This window comes from Aureobasidium pullulans (genome assembly GCF_000721785.1).
Source record: "Aureobasidium pullulans EXF-150 unplaced genomic scaffold scaffold_1, whole genome shotgun sequence".
NCBI lineage: Eukaryota > Fungi > Ascomycota > Dothideomycetes > Dothideales > Saccotheciaceae > Aureobasidium > Aureobasidium pullulans.
Window position 1 is genome coordinate 134256 of NW_021941021.1, and position 24232 is coordinate 158487.

The 24232-nt window shown below is 50.9% G+C and overlaps 11 protein-coding genes across 11 annotated transcripts; 7 read left to right on the forward strand and 4 right to left on the reverse strand.

Annotated features, from left to right (window-relative positions):
- Positions 1–93: 93 nt before the first annotated feature.
- M438DRAFT_340918 (uncharacterized protein) lies at positions 94–2330 on the forward strand. The gene has a single exon (XM_029904366.1). The coding sequence runs from the start codon at positions 557–559 to the stop codon at positions 2063–2065; it is 1509 nt and encodes a 502-aa protein (XP_029765284.1). The 5' UTR covers positions 94–556; the 3' UTR covers positions 2066–2330.
- A 337-nt stretch (positions 2331–2667) lies between these two features.
- On the forward strand, positions 2668–3759 carry M438DRAFT_262523 (uncharacterized protein; the record flags this gene model as incomplete). Its single annotated transcript, XM_029899827.1, has 1 exon — positions 2668–3759. The coding sequence occupies one exon, from the start codon at positions 2668–2670 to the stop codon at positions 3757–3759; it is 1092 nt and encodes a 363-aa protein (XP_029765285.1).
- Positions 3760–4051: 292 nt separating this feature from the next.
- Positions 4052–5399, forward strand: M438DRAFT_370339 (hippurate hydrolase; the record flags this gene model as incomplete). Its single annotated transcript, XM_029908184.1, has 2 exons — positions 4052–5123; positions 5197–5399. The coding sequence occupies 2 exons, from the start codon at positions 4052–4054 to the stop codon at positions 5397–5399; spliced, it is 1275 nt and encodes a 424-aa protein (XP_029765286.1).
- Positions 5400–5424: 25 nt separating this feature from the next.
- On the reverse strand, positions 5425–6911 carry M438DRAFT_330133 (uncharacterized protein; the record flags this gene model as incomplete). The annotated part of the gene is made up of 2 exons (XM_029903282.1): positions 5425–6517; positions 6571–6911. 2 exons carry the CDS (start codon positions 6909–6911, stop codon positions 5425–5427), a joined length of 1434 nt encoding a protein of 477 aa, XP_029765287.1.
- A 240-nt stretch (positions 6912–7151) lies between these two features.
- M438DRAFT_340919 (PMT-domain-containing protein) lies at positions 7152–10381 on the reverse strand. The gene is made up of 3 exons (XM_029904367.1): positions 9871–10381; positions 7775–9812; positions 7152–7717 (listed from the first exon to the last, which is right to left on the reverse strand). Exons 1-3 carry the CDS (start codon positions 10083–10085, stop codon positions 7232–7234), a joined length of 2739 nt encoding a protein of 912 aa, XP_029765288.1. The 5' UTR covers positions 10086–10381; the 3' UTR covers positions 7152–7231.
- Positions 10382–10708: 327 nt separating this feature from the next.
- M438DRAFT_330135 (uncharacterized protein) lies at positions 10709–12360 on the forward strand (the record flags this gene model as incomplete). The annotated part of the gene is made up of 3 exons (XM_029903283.1): positions 10709–11939; positions 11996–12270; positions 12325–12360. 3 exons carry the CDS (start codon positions 10709–10711, stop codon positions 12358–12360), a joined length of 1542 nt encoding a protein of 513 aa, XP_029765289.1.
- A 491-nt stretch (positions 12361–12851) lies between these two features.
- Positions 12852–14726, forward strand: M438DRAFT_350558 (uncharacterized protein; the record flags this gene model as incomplete). The annotated part of the gene is made up of 1 exon (XM_029906655.1): positions 12852–14726. One exon carries the CDS (start codon positions 12852–12854, stop codon positions 14724–14726), a length of 1875 nt encoding a protein of 624 aa, XP_029765290.1.
- A 1392-nt stretch (positions 14727–16118) lies between these two features.
- Positions 16119–18226, reverse strand: M438DRAFT_340921 (citrate synthase). Its single transcript, XM_029904368.1, has one exon. It carries the CDS (start codon positions 17780–17782, stop codon positions 16163–16165), a length of 1620 nt encoding a protein of 539 aa, XP_029765291.1. The 5' UTR covers positions 17783–18226; the 3' UTR covers positions 16119–16162.
- A 554-nt stretch (positions 18227–18780) lies between these two features.
- M438DRAFT_401285 (uncharacterized protein) lies at positions 18781–19588 on the forward strand. The gene is made up of 2 exons (XM_029909531.1): positions 18781–18931; positions 18991–19588. Exons 1-2 carry the CDS (start codon positions 18866–18868, stop codon positions 19333–19335), a joined length of 411 nt encoding a protein of 136 aa, XP_029765292.1. The 5' UTR covers positions 18781–18865; the 3' UTR covers positions 19336–19588.
- A 1437-nt stretch (positions 19589–21025) lies between these two features.
- Positions 21026–22540, forward strand: M438DRAFT_308244 (uncharacterized protein). The gene is made up of 2 exons (XM_029902333.1): positions 21026–21625; positions 21682–22540. Exons 1-2 carry the CDS (start codon positions 21224–21226, stop codon positions 22132–22134), a joined length of 855 nt encoding a protein of 284 aa, XP_029765293.1. The 5' UTR covers positions 21026–21223; the 3' UTR covers positions 22135–22540.
- A 253-nt stretch (positions 22541–22793) lies between these two features.
- Positions 22794–24227, reverse strand: M438DRAFT_401287 (histone-fold-containing protein). The gene is made up of 2 exons (XM_029909532.1): positions 23266–24227; positions 22794–23211 (listed from the first exon to the last, which is right to left on the reverse strand). Exons 1-2 carry the CDS (start codon positions 23948–23950, stop codon positions 22910–22912), a joined length of 987 nt encoding a protein of 328 aa, XP_029765294.1. The 5' UTR covers positions 23951–24227; the 3' UTR covers positions 22794–22909.
- Between the last annotated feature and the right edge of the window lie 5 nt (positions 24228–24232).

Sequence of the window (24232 nt, forward strand, 5' to 3'; positions counted from 1 at the left end):
ACAATATCTCAAGGCTGCAGACTTGTAACCTAGGGATACGTACTGCAGTTGATCGAGACCCGCGACCGGTGTTGAAATCCCCGCTGCCCGAAGTGTAAAAAAACACAGTCATGGCTCCTGTACGTGCTTGCCCTTTTCTGTCCCACTCTTTGCCTTATTCCTTTCTCTTTCGGCGCTTCTCTATCCTGCTCTTCCGTTCACTGTTCCTTCCCTAAAATCCCGCGCGTCATACTGTCTGAATTCCCCACTGCCCCAATCATCTTTCCCGACCACATCCCCCTCCAAAAGAACATGGATTTCAACGTATTCCCTGAGAACATCGATTACGAGGTTCTTGAGGCTGCGTGTATCTTGCTCAACATTAGTCAAGACATTCATACACCAGAGACACTTACACCCCCATCTGGCCTTATTTCTCAATTACCCATATCTATTCCTTCATCTTCACACAAGCTTCACTGCACTCCTAACGCAATCCACCACGTATCTGCTCCACAAGGGCCAATAATAGCTTTCGCGACCGCCGAGCAAGTTTCAAGAATTCCAACTGACATTGATGGCTCATCAGTTTCGCGCTGGAGGTCGCAGCAACCGCTCTGGTCGCTCCCAGGCAGATCATGATGTCTTCGAAGGTCTACCTGTTCGTCAATGGCACCAATCTGAGTCAATAGTCGGTCTTCCACCACCAACAGAGGTTGCCCAGACTGGAGACAATGCATGGCCAGAACTACCTATGCCACGCGATTCAGCACAGCTTGCTCCTTGGACACAACAGTTGTTGCGTGAAGCAAGAAGACCTAGACTTGCCAAGAGACCTCAGGAACCAACCGAAGACGACAAGCCAGAAGAAGAAGATGAGAATGAAGCCGTTCAAACTGGATGGCAATCGAAGAAATGGAGCCAAGTGCCATCGCATCTCGAGAAACCAGAACGCGAGTTCCTTGCCAAGCGCCGAAAGGGCCTTCCTAGTCTGCATACGCAAATAGCATTGCAAGCAGCAAATGCCGCGGCTTCTTCGGCACCCACCAGGAGGACTAAGGTTATGAAATCAGACGCAGACGGCAACACTACCGTCTACGAAGTTCTTGTTCCCGAAGGCCAAACCGTTGAAGGCGAGGTGGTTGACGATACTGTCATGGCGGATGCTGCACCAGTGCAAGCAGCTCCAGGCACAGTCATTGAAGGTGTTGGTATCGCGAATGCTGAAGGTGTCATTGTCGCCACCGATCTACTTCAACAACAGCAACAACCGATGAGACGCAAACCTATCCCTCCACGCAGAATCAGAAAGGGTGGACCTGGCCGTGGAAAGAAGAAGGTCATGTTTAACCCTGATGACGGTCACAATGCCGCAGCAACTTCGACTCCTGGAGGTGGAGTTAGTGTCGCAACGCCCTCGACTTTGAATGCAAACGCGGATGATTCGGCAATGGACATTGATTCTACTCCGAAGCCCGACGCTAACGACAATGACGACAACGACAATGACAACGAGGAGGGAGATGAAGAGGATGGTGAAGAAGGCGAAGAAGGCGACGAGGATGACGATCGTGAAGATGGCGAGCTCAGCGACGGAGAGGACCCTCAGGTTACTGAACAAGAACCCGTCTCTGGACTCGAAGAGACCGTGTCGGCACCTGCAAACGTCGAAATCGAAGTTGAAGCAGATGAGCCGACTGTCGCAGCCGTGGAAGAAGCACAAGATGAGCCGACTGTTTCTGTCGTTGAAGAAGCACAAGAAGTAGCACAAGAGCTCGTGGGGGAAGCACAAGAAGTAACGGAAGCACCCGTGGAGATCACGGAGGAACCAGCAACCATTGCTACAGAAGAGGAAGCTGACGAACAACCAGTCGCAGTGACCTCTTCTGAGGTCAAGGAGGCGGAGATAGCAGAAGCCTCGGAGCCCCAGGAGGAAGCACTCACCAAGAAGCTCGACAACGACACCAAAGCGGGATCAGAAAGGTCAGAGGAGGATGCAATCGAGAGAGACACGACCATGAAAGATAGTCCCGAAAAGGACACGACTATGGAGGATGCACCCGACAAAGGAACAGACGATTCGTAGAAAGATTCTGTGACTGCCCACTCTGCCTTTCGCGCGCGTACTCTTCGTCCCAAGTTAGGACAACGCGAGTATTAATAGCGGCAGCGAATTCAGGCTATGATACAGCGCAGAAGTCTCACGGAACAAACCACGTGGTATTCCGCCCTGACAGCGTATTTCAAGCACTTGCTAGTACCAGATACAATTCTTTCCAAGCAATCGACAATTTGAGACGCCACCACGTCGATTCTAGCTCTCTCATTGCTGTACGTTCTTTAATGTCTAGCCAGACTTTGACTGCAGGATTTATCCGAAAGTTATTCGAGGTATTTTGAGACAGTTGTCGCGCATCAACTTGGGGCCTTTGACTCATGTGCTATAAGTCATACTATCCGAGCATCGCTACAACCATAACTATCAAGACTTCTTGATCCGCACATCTCAAGCGCTCGAGTACATGACAACGCACTCGTCTATCTCATCCAGACCCAGCATCAAAGCATCCTCACTTTCAGTCCACCACTCGCATCCCAACCACCATCAACCCTTGTAGCCCATCCACTACAATGTCTCTACAACACGGTCTGCGCATCGTGCCCTCTTCACAACAACATTGCGACAGCATGCGGTCGTCATCGAAGCTCTACTCAACGGCCATCGCACCACCACCTAGCCAAAGCGGGCAGCCCTTCCGATTCCTTGATCTCCCTCCCGAGATTCGCAACATGATCTACCAATTCTCCTTCAAGGTACCCCGAGTCGTCGAAGACAGCCACAACTGGAAGTGCAAATGCTTCTTCACCGCCGAATGCAACGACTATCGCAAAGCGATGCAGCTTCAGTGGAGTACCCCAATGTTCGCAGCTGTGAACAAAAGCATCCGACAGGAAGTCATCAGCCTCTACTACGCAACAAAAGATCTAAACTGGCACTGGAACCCTATGAGTGTACTTTGTGAACCCGATGAGTATCCTCTCACCCGTTCGCTTCGGTACCTGGACTATGCCCTGGACTTTGTAGAGAGCCAAAATACCCAGGTCAAAAGCATCACTATTGAAAGCTCGAAAACTAGTTGGGACAATCCCACTGATACAATGGTCGATATCACAAACTCTGTGCGCTTCCTCGCACCATTTTCGGAAAACCTCAAAGAGACTGGGAGGGCACATTCAGCATTACACAAGATACACTTCGCGGACGAGTCCTCCTTGGCATATCGTCTCTTCGACCATGCTGGCTCCATCGCGCCTTCTGTGCTCAACGACGAAACAGAATTGGACAAAACGATGCGAGCCTGGTTGTCCAAAGATCCTGGCGCATCAGAACTCAACTCTACGATCAAGCGTAGGGAAGAGGCAAAGAAAGTAGAGATCAGGTTGCGCGCAGAAATCATCGAATGGGAAGAGATAAAACGGTTACAGACTATCCGGATGCAGGAACAGAGACGGCAGGAAGCCATCAGGATGCAAGAACAGAAACGACAGGAAACCATCAGGATGCATGAACAAGAGCAGCACAGGATCAAAATGGAAAGAAGGTGGAGGGCGAAAGAACGCAGGATCAAGAAGTCGTCCTCGGGTCAAGCGCTCTTGATTGTGGATTGCTGTACTTTTTTTTATGTTGCCGCAGCATGTTATGTAGCATTTTGTCAAGCATTCATGACCTCGAGCTCTGCTATATTTCTGCTCGATCCCTTCAACTATGTCCATCTGTGATTCGTTCAGTGATTCATGGGAGCTCCCTCTGAAGATATCCAGCAATCGCAATGTGTTGTATAATTTTCCTAAGCTCAGTTGCTTGTCTGCTGCTGCAAGTGAGTCATCAAGTGCCTATCAACCCCAATTGCCGGCCGCCTTCCTCTTTCGAGCACGACGGCCAACATACAGGCGAAGGGGAAAGCGGGGTATACAAACAACCACCTACCTCGAATACACAAATCAACCCCTCCATTCCAAACACTTCCCAATCGCACGTCTCTTCGAATCTCCAGGAAACTTGCATCGGACCATGGCTTCCATCAGCGAAATCATATCATCCCACCGTCCGGACCTGGAAAAGGATTACGTGCCCCTCTACAAACACTTCCACGCCAACCCAGAACTATCCCACCAAGAAAAAGAAACCGCGGCCAAAATCGCCTCGATCTTGAAGTCCACATGCCCGGATCTAGACCTCCACACTTCAATCGGCGGCCACGGTCTAGCTGGCGTCCTCTCCAATGGCGCCGGTCCCACGATCCTCCTCCGCGCAGATATAGACGGTCTCCCCGTACTGGAAAAAACCGAATTACCATGGGCGAGTACGAAAAAACAGATTGATCTAAATGGGGTGGAGAAACCGGTTATGCATGCTTGTGGACATGATATACATATTACTTCTTTGTTGGCTGCTACGTGCTTACTCTACGGATCGAAGGAAACTTGGTCGGGAACGTTGATATCGCTGTTTCAACCCGCAGAGGAAAAAGGTCAGGGTGCTGAAGCTATGGTGAAGGATGGGTTGTACGACAAGATTCCTATCCCGGATGTAGTGTTGGGAGGACATGTGATGCCGCAAGCTGCTGGGACGCTGGGGACGAAGAGGGGATTGATGGCTTCTTCTGCTGATAGCTTGGAAGTCACGCTTTTTGGAAAAGGTGGTCATGCCAGTCAACCGCATATGCTCGTTGATCCGGTGGTAATGGCCGCTTCAACAGTGATGCGCCTTCAAACAATCGTGTCCAGAGAGGTGGATCCAGCGGACAATGCAGTGGTAACATGCGCTTGCATAATCGCAGGCGACGCGGAAAATGTGGTCGCCGACAATGCAACACTAAAGCTAGATCTCAGAGCTGTGAATGCAGCTACGAGGGAAAAAGTGCTGAGCTCGGTCAAGAGAATTGTCACTGCGGAATCAATGGCTAGCGGTGCCGTCAGGGATCCGGAGTTTGTGACGACGAGAAACTTCCCTTTTACTGTTAACGATGAAGACGTCACGGAGAAATTGGAGAAGACCTTCACGGCGCATTTTGGGACCGAAGACGGCAAATATACGACCACGGCTGCGAAGCTCGGAGGAAGTGAGGATTTTGGTATTCTTGGTAAGTCTCGAGGATACTTTCCCCTACTTGGATATTTCTAGTGTGCAATGAGCTGACTTTCGGTAACTCACAGCGACTGCAATTGAAAAGCCTTCGTGCTTTTGGACTTATGGTGGCACAGATCCTGCACTGCTGGAAAAGGCGGCCGCGGAAGGACGGCCTGGAGATGTGCCCATCAACCACAGTGCTTACTTTGCACCTGTAATCATGCCGACGCTGCAAGTGGCTGTGGATGCATATGCTGTTGCAGCATTAACATGGTTGTTGAAGAATTGATGGATCTTGTACAATTAGTAAGCTTTCAGTCGGTCGGATGGTCCCAGGCCAGACGACCGACGAGCAAATCCTTTTGACCATAGAATTCAGAGGCCACTGTGACGAGCATGTCGATGGTGACGCAGGTGTTGGTGTCTGGGAACTCATCTAATTTCTGCTCCTTCTCTTGGGCTTCAGCTTCAGTCTGCAGCTGGCGCTTCTTAGCAGCAATGGCATCCAGAAGTTGGTCTTCGGAATCCAGATCCATAGCTGCATCTCCATTTCCAGTCTCTGCTGTGATCTCCTCTTGTATTTGTGCTTGTACTGCAGCATCGATTGGTTCAGCAGCACCGACTGGCTCAACCTCTGGTGCGCCAGCTTCAGCATCAGCTGGCTTTTCATCGACGACTTCGCCTTCTTCTTGTTCTTGCTGGGCAGCATTCTCCTCAGGGTAGTGATCGAGATGCTCGTAATCAGGATCGTTGGACCTACCGTACTTGGATTTATGATGCATCATACGTACCCAGACGGCCATCTTTGCCAGGTCTCGTACGACACTGACATCTCTGGTCTGCAACAAACCCACATCTTCCAATTTAGCCAACAACGACCAAGCCCACAGACTGAGGTTGTGTGGAATGTTGGTCTTGCGGCAATTTTCCAACTGACCTTCGACGAGCTTCAGGAGGCGAAGGATAGACGGCGAGTCGAGAGAGGCGAGTTGAGCGGGAAGTGGTGTGGTGTGTACTAGGTGGTATTTCCATTCCTTGTCGGCCATCTTATTGCCGAATGGAAGCGAGATGGGGTGCTTATCATCCAAGCCCTGAACAGACTGGACAGAGGGCGGAGAGCGTAGATTGCGGCGCAGTGTCTCGAATCGAGTTATGAGAGAGCGGTAGAAGGCATCCTGGGCTTTCATGCCTGACTGGACAGGACCGATAATGGGAGCGACAATCGGGGGAGCCACATAAGCGCCATCTTCGTAATAACCTCCTTCATCTTCGCCATCCGACTCTTCCTCATAATAGCCGCCGTAGTCGTCGACGTGTTCCTCGTAGTCGTCATCTTCGTAATCGGTAGGCTGGAATGGCTTGGGAGGTGGAGCGCTGACTACGTGCGGAATGCCGCGTGCTTCGGACCTGACAATGCGTTAGCGAACAGGATGACAATCGAAGGGGCGATCGTCACTTACCTGACCATGCGCAAGTAGTCAAGACCATCGTTAGCAGGACCGTAGAAAGGCTCCTTGTCGCGTGGGTCCAGACCTGGGAAAGCGCCTTGTTGACCATAGGTGACGTCTGTCTGTGGACGTTCGCGCTCTCTCAAAGCCTCTTTCGATACAACAGCATGTCTCTGATCGGGTGCCTGCTCGCCCTCGTCGTCGTTGGAGTCGCTGCCATACGACACTCTCTGGCGCGGGATCGGCGGCGCTGCCTCTCCTTCGATATCGTCGTACGAGACGACTTGACGTCTTTCGGCCGGTGCCGCTCTTCTCGCATGAGGCGCGTTGTTCTTTCTCTTCTTTTTGGCCATCTTTGGTGTTGTTCGATGGGTTGTGAGACTCCAAACATTTCTTCTCCGCAAGTCGTCATCATCACATGCAATTTGATTCCAACAAGGCAACTTCGACTCTTGCCCAACCGTCGTTTACCTGTACATCAACAGAAACACAAGACAACCACTACCAGCACTTAGGTAAATTCATCGAAGAAGGAGCGAGACGGCAAATAAAGATTATTGTCACAAAAGAAATGGATATCAAATATTCCTAGACCTGCTCCTACTTGTAGTTTTAGCATAATTTCGTGGCCTGATATCCCGACTGACAACTCCTGTGAATCAAACTTGCGACTCTACAGCTCATCCTTGCCTGTCGCTGCACTAGCATCGCTCTCTGGTTCCGCAGATGCTGTGCTTGCCTCGATGCTCTTCTCCTTTTCTACATCGTCATTGACGTTGACACTAGCAGGTTGCTCGTTTGCTTCATCCTGGCCAACACCTCCAGTCTCCTGGTTGCTGCCCTCGGCAATTGTTCCTGCGTAACTCTCCTCTTCCTTTGCAACGCCATCATATACCTCATTGCCATTAGCATCCACCAATCTAGTGCGGGTCTCGTAGCGTGTAGAGAATGAAACCTTGCCCTCAAGCTCCTTGACCTGCTCTTCATTGAGGATGTTGCCGGCCTCATCACGGTATTCGATTCTCTCTTCTCCCGACTCGACGCGGTTTGTCACCTGGGCTTCAGGAATCTCCTCGTGGGAGAACTGTACGGCGGGCGAGGCAGCTGCTGTCGACTTTGCGGGCGAGATCGTTCTATCGTACGTCTTGTATTCGGAGTACTAATGTTGTTGGATCAGTTTCTGCCCTCTGGCTGCTGATGTGGTTTGTGGACTTACGCTGTCATAGAAAGTGTTACAGTCCCAATCCCAGGTCTCGAATAACTTGGCCTTGCTGCAGTCTGTCTTGGTCCATGCATTTCCGTAGGCAACGGGAGAGTACATGTAGAAAATGCTAATGCTCATTGCCAAAAAGATGGCTGCACCGGCTGTTCCAATGACGGGGCGTTGACGCAGACCAAGAGCAGGAACGCGGGCAGTGATGAAGTCGTAAGTCTGGGAAAGAGCGATAATGGCGAAGTAAAGGGCGGGGAAGTAGTGGTGCAAGAAGAGCTGTCTCTGCATGAGGAAGAAAGGAAGCCAGTGAAGAGCCCAGCCGAGAACACTGGTGCCAACTTCGTAGTCGAAGCGCTTGAAGGGCACGTTGTTGTAGTCTCTGTATCCACGCTGCCATCTCAAGACAGCCAGTGCCTTGAAAGCCAGGTACACAGCGACTGAGACGGTAGAAGTCCACCAGATCAAGGGGTTGCCGATGAGGTAAATCTGACGGTGGTCCTTGCCCCAGAAGTTGATACCACGACGCAGGATGGGCCATGATTGAGGGCGAGAGTCCCAGGCGTGAGATTCAACGAGTCCAGCGTTGGTGGTCCACATGACCTTCTGGAGCTCCCAGAACTTGCCGAAGAAGCCAGGGTTGCGGTAGTTGACCTTCTCTGCATCCTCCTTGAGCTGAGGGTGTTCGTTGCTCTCAATGTACCAGATACTGTTGGGCTCAGTGCCTCCCTTTGCGCAAGTTACCTCTTGCTGTTCGAAGCCCCAGTCGGGAAGCTTGACCTTGTGCGAGAACAGAACACAGCCAGTCATGATGTGAACGAGCTTGAACTTGGTCTGAATGGTACGGACACGGTTCTTGGCCACCTCACCGTCGGACAAGTGCTTGATGATCTCAACCTTGAAAAGATCGTTTGCATCTCCCTCGAAGCCTTCATAACCGTATGCAGAAACCTCGTTTTGCCAGTCAGCGTCGGTCACTGGGGGACGGTGGTCGTGAGAGTGGACGCGGCGGTCAGTGATGATGTGGTAGAGCTTGAGGACGGCGCCATCTTCGATCAAGGTAGGTTCGATGCTGTCCCATGCCCAAGGGGTAGGAATGTCGGTACCGTCAATGTCGATGGGCTGAGTCTGGTTCTCGAGGAGCCAAACGTTGTTTTCATCCTTGTGGGGGTAGAGAGTGATCTGCTGCTGCTTGCTACCAGTAGGGTACATGTGGCTGTGCGAGTGCAAGTAGCCTCCTTGAGTGTTGTGATGACGGATCGAGACACGGCTGCCGAAGGCGACATCTGCGGGAACGTCCTGCATACCCTTGCTGTTGAGAGTAGACTGGAACTCGGAAGACATGAAACCATCGCCGTCACCAGGGTTGACGAGGCAGAGGAAGTGGATGGCGAACATGCTCATGTAGAATGAGACAGGGATAACGACCAAGCAGAAGAAGCGTGCAAAAAAGTGTTTGAACCAAAGACGAGGAGTAACGGTCTTGGTGTCACCGAGAAGAACCCAGAGTTGGAGAACAGTAAGACTGCCGATCCAAGCAATGGTGAAGAGACCGACCCACTTGACACTGACAGTGGCTCCAAGACAGAGACCGCTGAAAGCCAGCCAGAACCACCAGCTAGGTGTAAAGGCCTTCGAGGGACCTTGCTCGTGCTGGTTGGTGAAAGAAGTCCAACCGAGAATGGTCAGGGCGGTAAAGATGACCAGGGGAGAATCGAGCAGAATAAGTCTGGACTGGGTGACGAGACCGTTTTCGAAGAGGACCAGGCCGGCGCCCATTGTAGCAGTGACAGTCTTGCATCCTGAAGCCTTGAGGGTCAAGAACATAATAGGGATGGTAAGGACACCCATGAGGGCAGGGAGAAGGCGCATGGAAACGTATGGGACACGAGGTTCGATGTAGTCCTTGCCGATGTCTTTGAAGTCGAACTCGCCATCGAAGCCGGCCAGCCAGCCAGCGAGGGTGATGAGGAGCTTGGCCAATGGGGGGTGGACGTCCATGAAGAACTTGCCCTTGATGTACTTGGAAGCGAAACCACCGAAGCTGTGGAGACATGGTCAGCTCATTGTTTGCAGGGGGAAGCGAGTAGCAGGAGACATACTGGACCTCGTCAAAGACGACACTGGTGGGCTGAGAGATGCGGAACAGGCGCACGAAGAGGGCGACGACAGAAAGGGCACTGCAGATCAGCCAATCGTTGGCCTTGAGAGTCGAGACATCGTAGTTCTCGACACCTTCGGATGCGAAGCTGTTGGGCTTCGTCACAGGCTTGGAGTTGGGCTGACGAGCAGGGGATTTGGCGGCACGGTTGGCCATGGTGGGTGGTTGTGAAGAAAGGGCCGTATTAGAAGGTGATAATTGTGGAAGGTCTTCTGAGCTTCCAAGGGCGTCGCGGGGAACTCAGTGCTTAGACTTCAAGCTCCATGCAAGCGCTGTTCTGGCGCGATTGAGAGTGGAAAAGTGGTACAAACAGAAGAGAAGGATCCAAGGAAAGAAGAAGAGGATGGAAGGAAAGGGGGGTTGTCTGGATCAAGCAAAGGATTCAATTCAAGGGGCCTGCAGAAACGAGTAGCTGACGGTTGTCGCGAGGCCACGTACAGCTCGGAAGGCGGCTTGGCCAACGAAAATAGGAGCATCGGGAAGCTTTAGCTCGAGATGATGGAGATAAGATATGGGAAGATCCGCGCTTAGCTAGAGCCAAGGGAGATCCTGCAAGTGCTGCCATGATTCGGAAAGTGTCATAGCGCCCTCAAGCCTGCTCGTCGCCGTGTCTTTGGTGGAGAGAAGCTCGTACTGTAAATATCAACTTGACTGAACGCGACTCACTCTCTGTGTGCGCATCAACTCTGTACATACCAGGATACAATTACCCGGCTTCACTCGACCTCCCACATATATACTCCATCAACACCGCACGCGACGTGTCCAAACCACTCACAATGGCACCCGCGCCTCTGCTGGAGCCCAACGACACTCCCGACAATACCGATTTCAAACCTCCGCCAGGTGTCATCCTACCGCCCAAGGAGTTCCGAACATTACTAGAAAAGACTGCTGGATACATTGTTCGCAATGGTCCGGCGTTCGAAGCCCGTATTCGTGACAGCGCAGAGAACAACCCAAAACTCCAATTCGTCCTTCCCGATAACCCCTACCACCCTTTCTATCTATGGCGCCTTGAAGAGATTAAGGAGGGCAGAGGAACAGATGTAGCTGCCGGCCGCGAAGGAGATGTCGCTGCACCAAAGAAGAAGCAAGGACCTGCAGCTCCTCCAGACTTCCATTTCTCGGCGCGCATGCCCAACATCAGCTCTGTCGACCTTGAGGTCATCAAATTGACCGCCATCTTTGTCGCCAAGAACGGCCGTACCTGGATGACCACCTTGTCGCAACGTGAAGCTAGGAATCCCCAGTTCGACTTCCTCCGTCCTCAGCACAGTTTCTACCAGTTCTTCTCGCGACTAGTCGACCAATATACCGAGATTCTGAACACTCAAGGACAACAGCAACAAGAAGTCGTCGCTGAGCTAGAGAAGAACGTGGACAACAAGTACCGTGTGATGGAGAGCGCAAAAAAGCGTGCCGAATGGGTCAAGTTCCAGGAAGCACAAAAGGTCAAGAAGGAGGAGGAGCATGAAGCCGAGAAGCTCGCATATGCCCAGATCGACTGGCACGACTTTGTCGTTGTCGAGACTATCCTGTTCACCGAAGCAGACGACCAGACAGAACTCCCTCCCCCCACATCGCTGAACGATATTCAGTCAGCATCGCTCGAGCAGAAGGCACAGATGAGTCTGGCTCCATCAGGCATGCGTATCGAGGAGGCTATGCCCGGCCAAGAAACATACTACCAGCCACCTCCCTCACAGATGCCTCCACCCAGCTCATACTCTCCTGCTCCCCCTGCATTCTCTCCCGCACAGCAAACCGGTTTTGCACCTCCTCCACGTACACCTCAAGAGCAAGAAGAAGACGCCCGTATCGCCGAAAGAACTGCCGAGCGTCAACGCGCTGAACAGGCTCAGGCTGCTGCTAGAGGTCAAGGCCCTATGCGTATTCGTAATGACTACGTCCCGCGTGCACAGGCTCGCAGACAGAATGCGGCCACTGCCCTTTGTCCCAACTGCAAGCAACAAATTCCATTCAACGAACTTGAGCAACACATGAAGAGTATGTTTGATCATCCACCCCTTCTTCTTTTCTAGCTTACTGACCGACACTCGCAGTTGAAATGCTTGATCCCAGATGGCGCGAACAGTCTCGCATTGCTGCTCAGCGCTCAAGTACCACAAACTTGTCCACAGCTGACGTTGCCAATAACCTTAAGCGTCTAGCATCACAACGAAGCGATGTCTTCGACCCTGTTACTGGCCAGGCTGTCTCCGATGAGGAGGCCCAAAGACGCAAGAGAATCGAGCTCAGCAGCTATGATGGCGTTAATCCGTCTCAATCCGGTCCACCTGGTGCATCAGGCAACCAGCCTCCCGACGTGCAGGAACAGGTAATGACACCCACAGAAACTACCCAAATGAAATCAGGCTGATCAGATGTGCAGATTCGTCAATTGCATCAAAAGTATGGACACCAATAAGAGTTTTCGCTATGGGATATATATGTTCCATGCTCTGGGCGTTCATGACGATAGCCACATGGCAGTACCTCGTGTTATCAGGAGAACCCACGAGAGATGACCTCATCGTCAAAGAAAATCATTATAGATACCTAGTGAGTGACATCGGCAGTAGTATGCTCGAAGGCTGGATTGTATTTCTGCATATTACCTCCCGAATGACGGACCAGATGACTCGAGGCATTGGGGAAGTCTCAATCACAAAGTCTTGATGGGTTGCTCTTGCCAAACATTTCTAGATGCTCATCCGCATGACTCAATGAAAGGATGCATCAAAACGGTGCCTATCATCAAACACTTTCACACCGCACCTGAGACCGTCCGTACTTCCAAAGCACTTCTTCACTGCGAAATTTTCTACCCTATTGTCGTGTGCTCGTGTTGGAAGTTCTATTGTCTGGTTCCTATTGTAGCTCGCTGAACTTCCACGACAATCTCTAGGTTGCAACACAATGCCGCACGTCTTTTCCAACTTCTCAACTCCTTCTTCTTCAACCCGACATCAACACAACTACAACAACATGGAAGACTCTACCAAGCGTGGGTTGATACAACAACTGGCCATGTTGCAAAACACCTCAAAGCATAGCCCGGACTCTCCTCTCCCTGACTGCAAGACACCTGGGACAGGCGACCAGATGATCTATCCGAATGCGCCACTTCAACCAACACCATCTGGTTCTCCAGTACTATCGGCGTATCACCTTGGCCAACCATCGCCGAGTGCACAAACACACCTGGAAGCATCTACTATGGCCACGCCCAGCACACAAAACTCCAAGATCTACTCTCCAAGCTCTCTCAGCGCTCAAATCACGCCCATCTACTCTCCAAATCTCGCCAACGCCCATAGCATCGCAAGCATCTCTCCCTATATGAACGCTTCTCATCAGAACACTTCCTCGCCATCACAGTACAGACAGCCAACCTTGCAGTCTCCTTATCAACCGACGCAACGATCGCTGCCACCTGGTCTGACTTCGTCACCTTCTTTTGGCAGCACAAGTCAGGGTGCGCGTCACTTCAACACCGACCCACTGCAGAGACACTACCCTCAAACTCAACCATCACATGTCCAACGTAGTCGCGGTCTAAATCAGGCGCGCCATCATCCTTATGGCTCACCACCGAACCGCGGTTCTCACACTCCTCAGGCGCTTCCGCAGGGCACGTCACAACCTCAACCACGTGCTGGTACCTCGACTCCTCAGTATGTGTACTCTGAGCGCCCGGAAAGCTCTCGTGTATATAACGGGAACCTCGTCTCGTCACTTCCTCACGGTCTGACGTCGTCGAGAGTTCTGGAAGGCGTACAACAACCACATCGCCGTAATGGTTCACAGATCCTTTCGACGAGCAGTCCTACGACCTCAAACCCTCTTCCTCATGGTCCGCCGCATTTTTCTCTTCCGCCTGGTGCATCACAGCCTTCTCTATCATCTCAACCATCTCAAGGGTCACTCTCCAACAATTTCGTCTCGATGTCCCATTCTTCTCCCGCGGACAAGTCACAACCTCTTCCTTCCCTCAGTGCATCACAGCCCCACATCCGCGTTATGCCTCAGGCTCTCCAGCCAAAACTTCCCCAAGCTCCGTCACCCCCTCAAGAACAGCCGAAACCTCGCGTGTGGGCAGAGTGGCTAGAGCCCGTCTCAGATTTCGAAGTAAACCTTCAAGCACAGCCTTACGAAGAAGGCTCTATTGAAAAACAGAGAGCACTCCTCGAAAGGATCCGAAGACATTCCCTAGGCAAGCTTCGCGCACACGAATTCCTCGAGTATGTGACCCTGGGATACAACGTATTATTTGAGCCACGAAAGGTCAGGGTGTACGATTTCTATATAATGCAAGCGCTATTGTTCAACGGGGACTTCGTCTTACTGGTATCCTCAAGGACCAAGAAGTCTCCGAACATTGAGCCGCCGCAGAGCATCTTGCATTCGTACGACCTGTCGAAATACCGTCACCATGCAGAGATCGAGCTTCACATGCACACAGTACTCAACCGCATCACCAACCTTATACCCGATGAACTCGTCCTCTGTCCCGGTTGCGAGCGTCACGACTTGGCAATTCAGGCCACCAATGACAAAGGCCACGTGCAGTATGGATGGTCGACCACACTGTGCTACGAGGTCAAGATGAGCGACATCATGCCCAAGCTCCACAATCTCAGTGCAGAATTCAAGGCGCATTCAATTCACAAGAATCACATTAAGGATGTCAAAAACATGGATCCTTTATGGAAGGCTAATATCCTCGAGATTTTCAAGGCCAGGAAAGAGAATGAGGATTCTCTCCGGAACATGGAGAAGACATGGTGTTAAGCAACGTTTTGCGAACTGTTACCAGGATGCTACCTTGCGCAGAGCTACGGCAAGGCTCGACAGCGAGTATATGCTCATTAAGATTTGCGTTTGAGCAATCATGAAATTGGAGGATTTTTCCACATATTGGAGTCCGGGCGTCTCTTTCTTTTTGCATATCGAGATACCCCTGGCGTTTTTTGCACACTAAGTTTTTGCAGTTTCTACAATCATGCTTGACACCATTCTTGCCTCTTTCTCTTGCTGTTTTTGTGTCCTAGCTTCTTGCCGTTCGACAATTGGATCTCTACCGTTCGACTCTTCACTTCATATACAGCAGTGACGTTGAGAATAAAAGTGAAGGACCTAGTACTACAAGAAAACACCCTGTTAGTCTCGGATATCGTGCCATGAGATCGTTCAAACTAAGGTAATGTACGCTCAAGCCTTTTGTACGGGTTCGGACCATGGCTAAGTACTTCAAAATACTAGCATTGTGACCCGTAAAGAAGGCCTGCAAATTAGCTAGTCAGATTGTGTAGATTAAAATTCTCTTGACAAAGGTCGCCGCTTTTGACACATCTATGTGTGATACTCGATGTCGGGCGGTCTTTTCTGCCCATATATCCATGCCACTCCCGAATTTTCTTGCCTTTGAGGATTCTCCAGTTTTGGTTATCTGGCCTTTCTTCTTTCTTGCCTATTGCTCTCTTGCTTGTTCCTGTCCGACTTCACACTTCTTCGGCGACAGTAGTGGTGGCCGTCGTAGAGTAGGATAATGCGTAGCTAACTGACAAGGCCTGGTTTACTCGAGAATTAGTAAGTAAAGCAAGATGGATGCAGCCTGAACTGGGACTAGAAGTGGACTAACCTCTTCCTACTAGCCGTTCGAGAGCCATGTGGATTCATAGAGTCGAAGCCACGACTGAGAAAAGCAAGAGAATTGAGCAGTGTAGAAGTTTCCACTTTGCTGAAACTGGAGTCCCTCGAAAGAAGAGCCACTCAAGAGACGGTATCGAGCACCGTAGAAGATGACTGCACAGGAAGAAGTAACGACAAAACCAAACGAGAAGCAATCGAGATTACTCTAGTCAGGAAAGAGGTGTCGAACGGAAGGTGCGATCATTCTGAACCCATCCATTTTCACGGCGAGCATGGCGTGAAAAGAATATCTCGACATACATGACAAAGAACCGGACAACAAAAAAAGAAATTAGCACCATGAGCAGGAATCGAACCCGCGACCTCCTCGGATCTAGACTGACACGGCGTTGAGTAACAACGAATGACTGCGCACGTGTTAAGACCACGGGTGTGTTAACCACTACACTACCACGGCTGAATAACTTACAAGGGACCTAAAGTAAGTAGTATATAAGGGTTGATGAGATGCACGTGGGATCGAGAGAGTTTGCGGAATCAGCAGGCTTCGATTGGTAGAGACTCATGACGACTAACTAAGATAAATCTTTCGCCATTCTTGCGTCCTTCTCTTCCTGTTTTTGTTTCTTCGCTCGTCGCCATTTGACGCCTGACTTCATGGTCAGTAATAAGGCCGGCGAATAAGCTAGTAGTATGAATGCAAGCAACGTATATGCCCATCCATTGCCCATAGCCTTAGCCATAGGCACGATAGCTGCTGATGTTGCCGCTCCCAGCTCGCATCGGACTATGTTGTTTGCTGCCGATGCGACTGCTGGACGCCCGGGGTAGACATCGAGCATGATGATATTCAAAATTTGGAATGCCGCTGTGAGAGCGTACCCCATGACGAAGAGTAAGATGATAGGACCGGCCAGAGATACATGCTTATCCATAACCCAGCCATAGCCCAGTACAGTTAATGCTCCGAGGTAGAAGAGTGGTAGCGCAACCTCGAGTCGTGCTTTTTCCAGAGGAAACTCGGTCATGTCTTGTTGCTTGTTCTTGACGAAGGGGAAGCCGTTGATCTTTGCGTGTCTCCGGTAGTTCCAGTCGACTGCTTTGCCGGTTGTAAATGCTGAGACGATGCCGCCGACTCCGAATGGAATGAACATGAGAGCGACTTGCATGTCGTCGAAACCGTACACGCTTCTAAAAGCTGTGGATGCGCCAGTGCTGACGGCATAGAAGCAGGCTAGCGTCAGCCCAGAAGCGATTAATATTAAAGCGGATTCCAAGTCGGTAAGAACGACGAGCGTAGATAGAGGATTCGGGAAAGTGAGGCGATAGTTTTTGCGCAGCTCTTCTTGTTTCTTCTCATCAACCCTCAATTCAGCCTTCTCTCGGTTGGCGTGTCTGATATTATCCGTGATGTTCCAATTGAGCTTAGGCGCAGGTATAGACCCGTCACCAACGACATTTCGACATGTCTCCGGGAAAAACAGGAACAGGGGAATGAAGAAAACTCCACCAAAGGCCAGCAGAAACCAGAATATACCATGCCAGTTCCAGTATTGACTGAGCAGACCACCAAGGATTGGAGATAGAGTAGGTCCTAAGATCGAACTGACAGAGGCAAATGCGACATAACTTCCTCGCTCAGCTGATGTGACTATATCGCCTACGACTCCATTTGCCAATGCGATGGTACCGCTACTACCACCACTCTGAAGACATCTCAGGACTAGTAACGCGGCATAGTTGTTTTGTAAAGCCAGTCCAAGATTCGCAGCCAGATAGATGACGAAGCAAGCAATATAAGCCGGGCGCCTACCAGCTCCATCACTGAAGCCTGCAGTCAACATAGGCGCTAAGCCTTGCACAATCATATAAGTTGTGACTGTAAGGTTGACTTTCGTCGCTGTGATGCCAAGATCTTCCGCTATCGTGTTTAAAGAAGGATAGTAGATGGATCCGCTTAGTGGGGAGAAGAAGCCAGCCAGTGATGCGGTGAGTACGATCAACTTTTTCTGTGTTGGTGTGAACACAGAATAGACTTCATTGTCGTCTGTCGGCTGTTCGATTGTTGAGACCACATTCTGTTCTGTTTTCTCGTGTGATCCTGATGGCACCACTGGAGCGGCGTCCGGGTCCGATGATATCTTGAAATCTTCTTTCAGGGCGTCCTGATTGCGCTGCTGTTGTGTTGTCGTCATGAAGAACGGATGCTTAGACTATGGTCCATCAGGAAAGGTTGAGCTACGTTCGAGGAGAGAGCACCGAGGAAGAAAGGTATACGGCAGAATTGGATGCCGATAGGCCTGAGAAAAACAAAAGTAGGCAGCAGAGTCGACTGCTGATTTGAGAATCGAGGTGATGAGCACTCGCGAGCCAGATCGTCCATCCGAGGACCGGTCGGCAACGACTCAACTGTCAGTCTAGAAGTGGCAGGTGCATGTCTGCAGCAAACTACTGCTGTATTTGAGATCAACGGGGAGATTTGCCGCTTAGTAATTCAGTCGCATGGCATCGTTATCGTTAGGTGGAAGGAAAATAGCGGGCATGGGTGCCGGGATCCGAGTCCGAAACCGCGCTGCTTCTTGAGCGTCCAGCGTTTCTCTCGTCTTGCTGCGGAAACACCATCGCCGGCAAGATTCAGATGTTGGTCTGGCTTGCCTTGATGATCCAGGAAGACGACACAATGACATCCTTTTGTTCCACTAGTTTTTCATCATCCATTTCCATACAACGGTCAACGGCTGTCTTCCATGGTCACGTACGTAGCATCTTCTCAGGCAAGATATACCACTCTATGGCAGTCATCGCTTAAATACAGTCAGTCTGACCATCTGAGATACTCTAACGAAAGATGTGTTTGTTGCCCTGGTTCGCTCATCAATTGATGGATCTGTTCAGACAAGGATTCAACATTGGGTTTAGAAGCCTGTGATAACCAGAAATTACGAAACTGTGCAGACATGTGTTTCACATATTCACGTTCTCAAGAATCAACATGCCATCATTGAGTACAGTATGAAAGATACTGTGAGCGTTATTGCTGAAAAGGTCAGCTTATTAGTCGGTCAGGGTTGTACTTTGTCTCTGCCAAAATTAAAGGACACATGTCGTCATGAGAAGGTGGAGAGGAAGCCAAACCACAACCGAGGGAGTACATAAGAATGATTTTATCTTCCAAGCTTCCATCTTTTCTTTTATGAAGAGCTTAGAACAATTCAATTGAAACAGATTTTATCGCGTTCTTTTTCGAAGTCCAATATCACTACGATAAGTCAAACACAATGGTCAACGGAAGCTGTCTTTGCGGTGATGTCAAGTTCGAGTACCAAGGCGAGCCAGCAATGAAGGTAAGGTGCCATGAGAACGTCTCGCGGATGTACGACCAACAGCTAATCAATTCAAACAGGCTGCCTGCCACTGCCTTCCTTGTCGCAAGACCTCTGGCACCACAAACTCTTACAACTTGATGATTCCATCCGACAAGTACAAGATCCTCTCGGGTTCATTGAAGTCATTCACGAGGAAGGGTGATAGCGGCAAGAACGTCACATACAACTCGTGCCAAAACTGCCCCACCGTCCTCTACGTACAAGCAGAGGCTCTTGAAGGCCTGAACATCGTCAAGGCTGGAACTGTGGATGATGAGGATGTCTTTAACAACCTCGGAAAACCCAAGGCCGAAATCTACACCAAGAACCGTCCGTCGTGGTGCGATGCTATTCCTGGCGCCGAGCAGAAGGAGACTTCTTAGGTGATGACTTGGAGGAGCTTACGTTGGACAGAGCGAAGCGTTGTGCTTCACCTGATTTTGGACATCTTGGAATGGAACAATTTTGGAGCTAAGTAGAGTATTGACCGAATCAGACCAAATTCCCAGTGTATGAGGAGAACAGTGTATCCCACGTCTTGGACGGATTTCAACCATCCTGGGGGCGGATTGAATGGAGCTTCTTTGGATCGAATAACTTCGAAGTCTTCGCATGTATGAGACCACAGCGCGTGTGACATGATACACGGTAGCAAGAAGTGCCACGCCGACGCTTGGCCTATGATGGTCGTCGTTAAATCTCTTCTGGCTGTTAGTATCTCAGATGCTATTTCTACAAGATATCTCAAGGTGAGACCGAACTCGGAAGGTGGACGGACCTTTGGCTCACGATTGGTCATTGAGAAGACCGACGGAGACTCCGTTTGGCGTCAGCCACCTTCAGCTAGGTATCGGGCAAGATTGAGCAACATCGCGTACGTGAGAGACGGATGACCTTGCTAACAATAATGTTCTATGCATATCCGGAGCTATACTGAGGAGGTTCTCCGAAGACTACTCGGTGGACCAGTCGTATATGTGCTTCTGTCACACTCGGCAGGCGTGAGGAAAGGCATGGATTGGACTGGGCTCCCTGCATGACAGTTATTTACGCGTGCCGCTTCCCGCTTGGATGAACCACGAGTCTCAAGAAGACTCGAGCTTTCGACAAGGGCTTGTCACAGAACTGCCGTTCTTGAGCTTGTTCTCCTAAACGATAGGGAGCCAGCTCTTGCAGCAAAACTCTCTGCCGTGGAGTTGCAACTTGCCAGCGCAGACTTTGGGATTGGCGGAAGTGCCCGCCCGCGCGGCCAAACGGGACAACCGCACTCGTTGAATTGTGATGTTCAACCCATGACTGGAACACAGGAGATGAATCTTGGGGAAATGGAGATGCTCCCAGGAGCTCGGTCAAAGTCGATATAGCGCTGTCTTAATACTTCTTAGGTGGGATCAAACAAGATTGGTATTTACGACCAACACCGGCCGCGTGCTGTCCATGTGCTGCCACGTCTTCTTCTCCGATGTCTCGTCGAAGGAAAGAAGAGTCGCCGTTTGTAATTTTGTCAACCCTCGTCCCATGCGGGGCAAGCCTCAAGAGTCAAAGTTGGAGCCAGCCATTTCAGTTTTATCGATTTTTTCCTCGCCAGAGCCAGCTGGGCCGCGGCTTTTCCCCTTTCCGGACCTGCAGATACGGACGCATCCTGGATCGCTGAGCACGGGAAGCTATAAACTCCACAGTCCAGTGTTGCAAAGTGAGACGATGGCATGTCAAAGATCTTCACCGCAGCGTGACAGAAGTCGAGTATCATGTAAGTGGTAGCTCTGTGCTACAGAGCGTTTCCTTGGAAGAGGCTCGTCGACCGGAAGACTGGTACAAGGTAATGCAGGGCAGTTGATGCCCCCCTATCGGTCGGGATTTTCTTTTGAAGATGCCAGGTGCGCGACTCACGATTGAGGGTTAGAGTGACGGGCCGCGATGCGCCGTCGAGAGCGAGAAGGTGGCACCCGATTTTTGGTGGCCGATCTAGACGCAGAGCACGCTGCGTCGCGCGATATATAGTTTTGCTGATCCGCACCGCTGGTGACGCACGTTTCTGTCTCCAACTTATTATCGGCCTTGTGCTCTTCTCCAACCTCCTCCTCCCTTCTACCTCCTGCCCATCCATACTCCTTGCGTCCGCCGCTATACGTAACGGTCATAAGAGCAAGCCTACAGCAGCCACTACTCAAAGCAACGCCATCTGAAGCCTTCCCCGCGACAGATCTGAAATCTGAATCCTTCGAGCTTGTGCATCATAATTTAGTGGTCTTGGATCGCGGAGCCTCAAAAATGCCATCAGACCACGACGTGTCCCCCATCTCGTCGCCTGCTCTCTCGCGCATCAACAGCAGAAATAGTGCTGTTTCCTCTTTGGATATTTCTCCTATCTCTTCGCCTGTCTTCTCGCCCACCCAATTATCCAGCTCTGGCCATGGAGCTGCCACTTCGGATACCGCAACAACCAACTCGTTCGAACGTTCGTTCACCGACGCAGATGACTGGTTTGGCCGTTTCCGTGAGGATCTAGATATCTCCGACGAGTGCCCCGATCGAGGTCAACTCGCTGTTGCCGGACAAGTCCCTGTGTATGACGCCAATGGAAACTCGCGACTTTTCAGCACCTTCTTCACTGGCCTGGATGCCATTGGTGACAGACAGTTCATCATCTTTGTGCGACACTTTTACTGTGGTGTAAGTATAATGAGCATAGGAAGACCCAAAACACAAACTAACTTTCGTTCCTGCAGGCTTGCCAGGCTTACATGAAAGCGATCGCCGAAGAGATCACCATGCAGGCTTACTACACCATGGCTGTTCCCACAAACATCATCGTCATCGGCTGTGGCTCGCCATCCATGATTCCCTTCTACAAGCAAGCCACTGGCTGTCCATTCCCCATCTTCGCCGAACCCAGTCGCAAGCTCTACAAGGCATTGGGCATGTCAATCACTCTCAACATGTCCGGACCCAAGAGACCGGAATACATGAAGGACATCCCTCTTACAAAATGGCAGATGCAGCAATGGACAACAATGGCAAAGCAAAAGGGCACCTCGAGATTCAAGGGCGGCAACCTGCTCCAAGTCGGCGGCGAGTTCCTTTTCCAGGATGGTCAGGTCGTCTGGTGTCACCGAATGAAGAATATGCGTGGACATGCCGAAGTTTCCATCGTCAAGCGTGTCTTGGAGATGGAGGACTAGAATGCTGCAAATCCACCACATCGACACAGCGACCCACCTCGTCAGAATTGGTCTGCTCTGCTTCACTTCCAACGCCCTTCCAACACATTACAACCAACTACCAAGCAGATTCAGGCCCAGCAAATCTGAGCACATCAAGACCTACAACACACAGATCTCTCCATTCAGCATCTCCTTTGTTCCGTGGTGGCAGCCACATCTTACGAGAAATACGCCTTTTTTGTACCTTACTCAGGAGAGACCCAGCGAGCGCATCCGTGCCACGGCTTCCTTTCTATTTTCTTTCTACTTTGTCGATATTTTGTTTCCACCCCAGAGATACCATAGCTATTTTTTCACCCAATATACTTCACTTCTTTTGCTCCCTAGCTATAGATCTGCTTTTGTGTGTACTTTTTGCCCTAATAATATATTCTTGAGCCCTGCCCTATATTTGTTCTTTCTGGAAGAATATATGATGTGTTGCTATATTGCTTTTTTCATACATCGTGTCTCGGCCATATTACTTCGCTTCCAAGGTACTATATAGTGTCTCAGAGGCTTAGCAAGCAGGTATGTCAACGTCCGTCTGCAGATCGATCGTGGAGGACATCCGGAGCTCGTCGCAGACATGGTTTTAATCTTCAAGAGAAGCAAGGAGCATGTTGGCAGAAAAAGTAGTCAGGTCATCGTAACTTTGGTCAGGCGTTTATGAAGTATTATGCCTGCTCTAAGAGGGTTGGGCAAATCGCTCGTTACAAGCTATCTGTTTTTGCTGTTCTTGAAATGTGTGTCATCAGAAGTCGTCACTGTCCCTTCTCTTCTTTCCTCTGCCACCGCCAGCTCCTGCGCCGGCCTTTCTTCCTCTTCCTGCGCCCTTCTTGGGTGCGCTTTCTTCATCTTCCGAGTCGTCGCCGTTGGCTCCCTTGGCTGGTGCGTCTGGGACTCTGCCTACGATGTCTCTGAGATTGTCGAATTGTTCGTCTTGCATTACGGCTGACTTCATGTGTTGGGAGAGGACGCGCTTGGAGCCACGATCCTTTGCGACGCCTGCGCTGGCGGAGATTAGGCGGATCATAAACAGTTCAAGTGCTTTGGCTGTAAGATTCATTAGTAAGGAGTCCACAAACAAGGAGAAAGATGTTGACTTACCCATTACGACTGGGGTGACTTGAGCCACTTTACCCACATCCTCGTCGGCCTGCATGATGCGCTTTATCCGCGCGGTCGGGAACTTTGTCTTTACTTCAACGCCGCCAGTGTCCATCTTCTTCATCGGTGTCGGGGGAGCAGCACCGGCCTCGCTTTTCGGCTTTCTGCCACGGCGAGCGGGTGTGGGTGCTGCCGGTTGTTGTGGTTCCCAGGCCGGTTCCTCCTCCTTAACAGCGCCATTGTCATAGTTGTAGCTTCCAACCTCGGCGGCCGAGCGCACACCCCTGTTACGGGTCTGGACAGGCATCTCGGGGTATGAAGAGTACTGTTGCGGGTAGGCAGGCTGTTGAGCTCCGAAAGCGAATTGTTGTTGATACGGATCGGACTGGAAGGATTGCGAGGGAGAATGATGAGCTAGTGTGTAACCTGGCTGCTGAGGGGGATATGTTTGCGGAATGTGCTGCTGTAGTGGTTGTTGTTGGTACTGATCTGAACCAAAGCTAGGCAGAACAGGTGTTTGCTGCACGTAGGCTTGCTGAGGTTGTTGCAAGCCGGAAAGATCAGGCGATTGAGGAGCGTACAGATCCTGGCATTGAGGAGAGACAGGTCGGTAGGCGGCCAAGTCTGGAGAGCGAGGCGCGTATCCGGACAGTTCGGGTGACCGAGGGGCGTATGACTGGTCCATGTGAAGAGTGTGATGGTGAATTAGGTGACAAGCAGCAGCTTGATGTGTTACCGAGCCCCAGCCACAAGGGGCTCCTGAGCGATAGCAATTGGTTTGCTAGGGGCAGTGACGACTAGAATTTGTTCACAGCTCCGACACGCTGTTACTCAATCGGGTAAGGTCAGGTACGGATAGCAATCGATATGCGGGCAGATCTTCTTGGCGCGGGGATGTAGGTGTGATACTGCGTTTTCGACGGGCCGGACGAATATTTGAGAACGTAGATTGAGGAAGGTGCGCGAG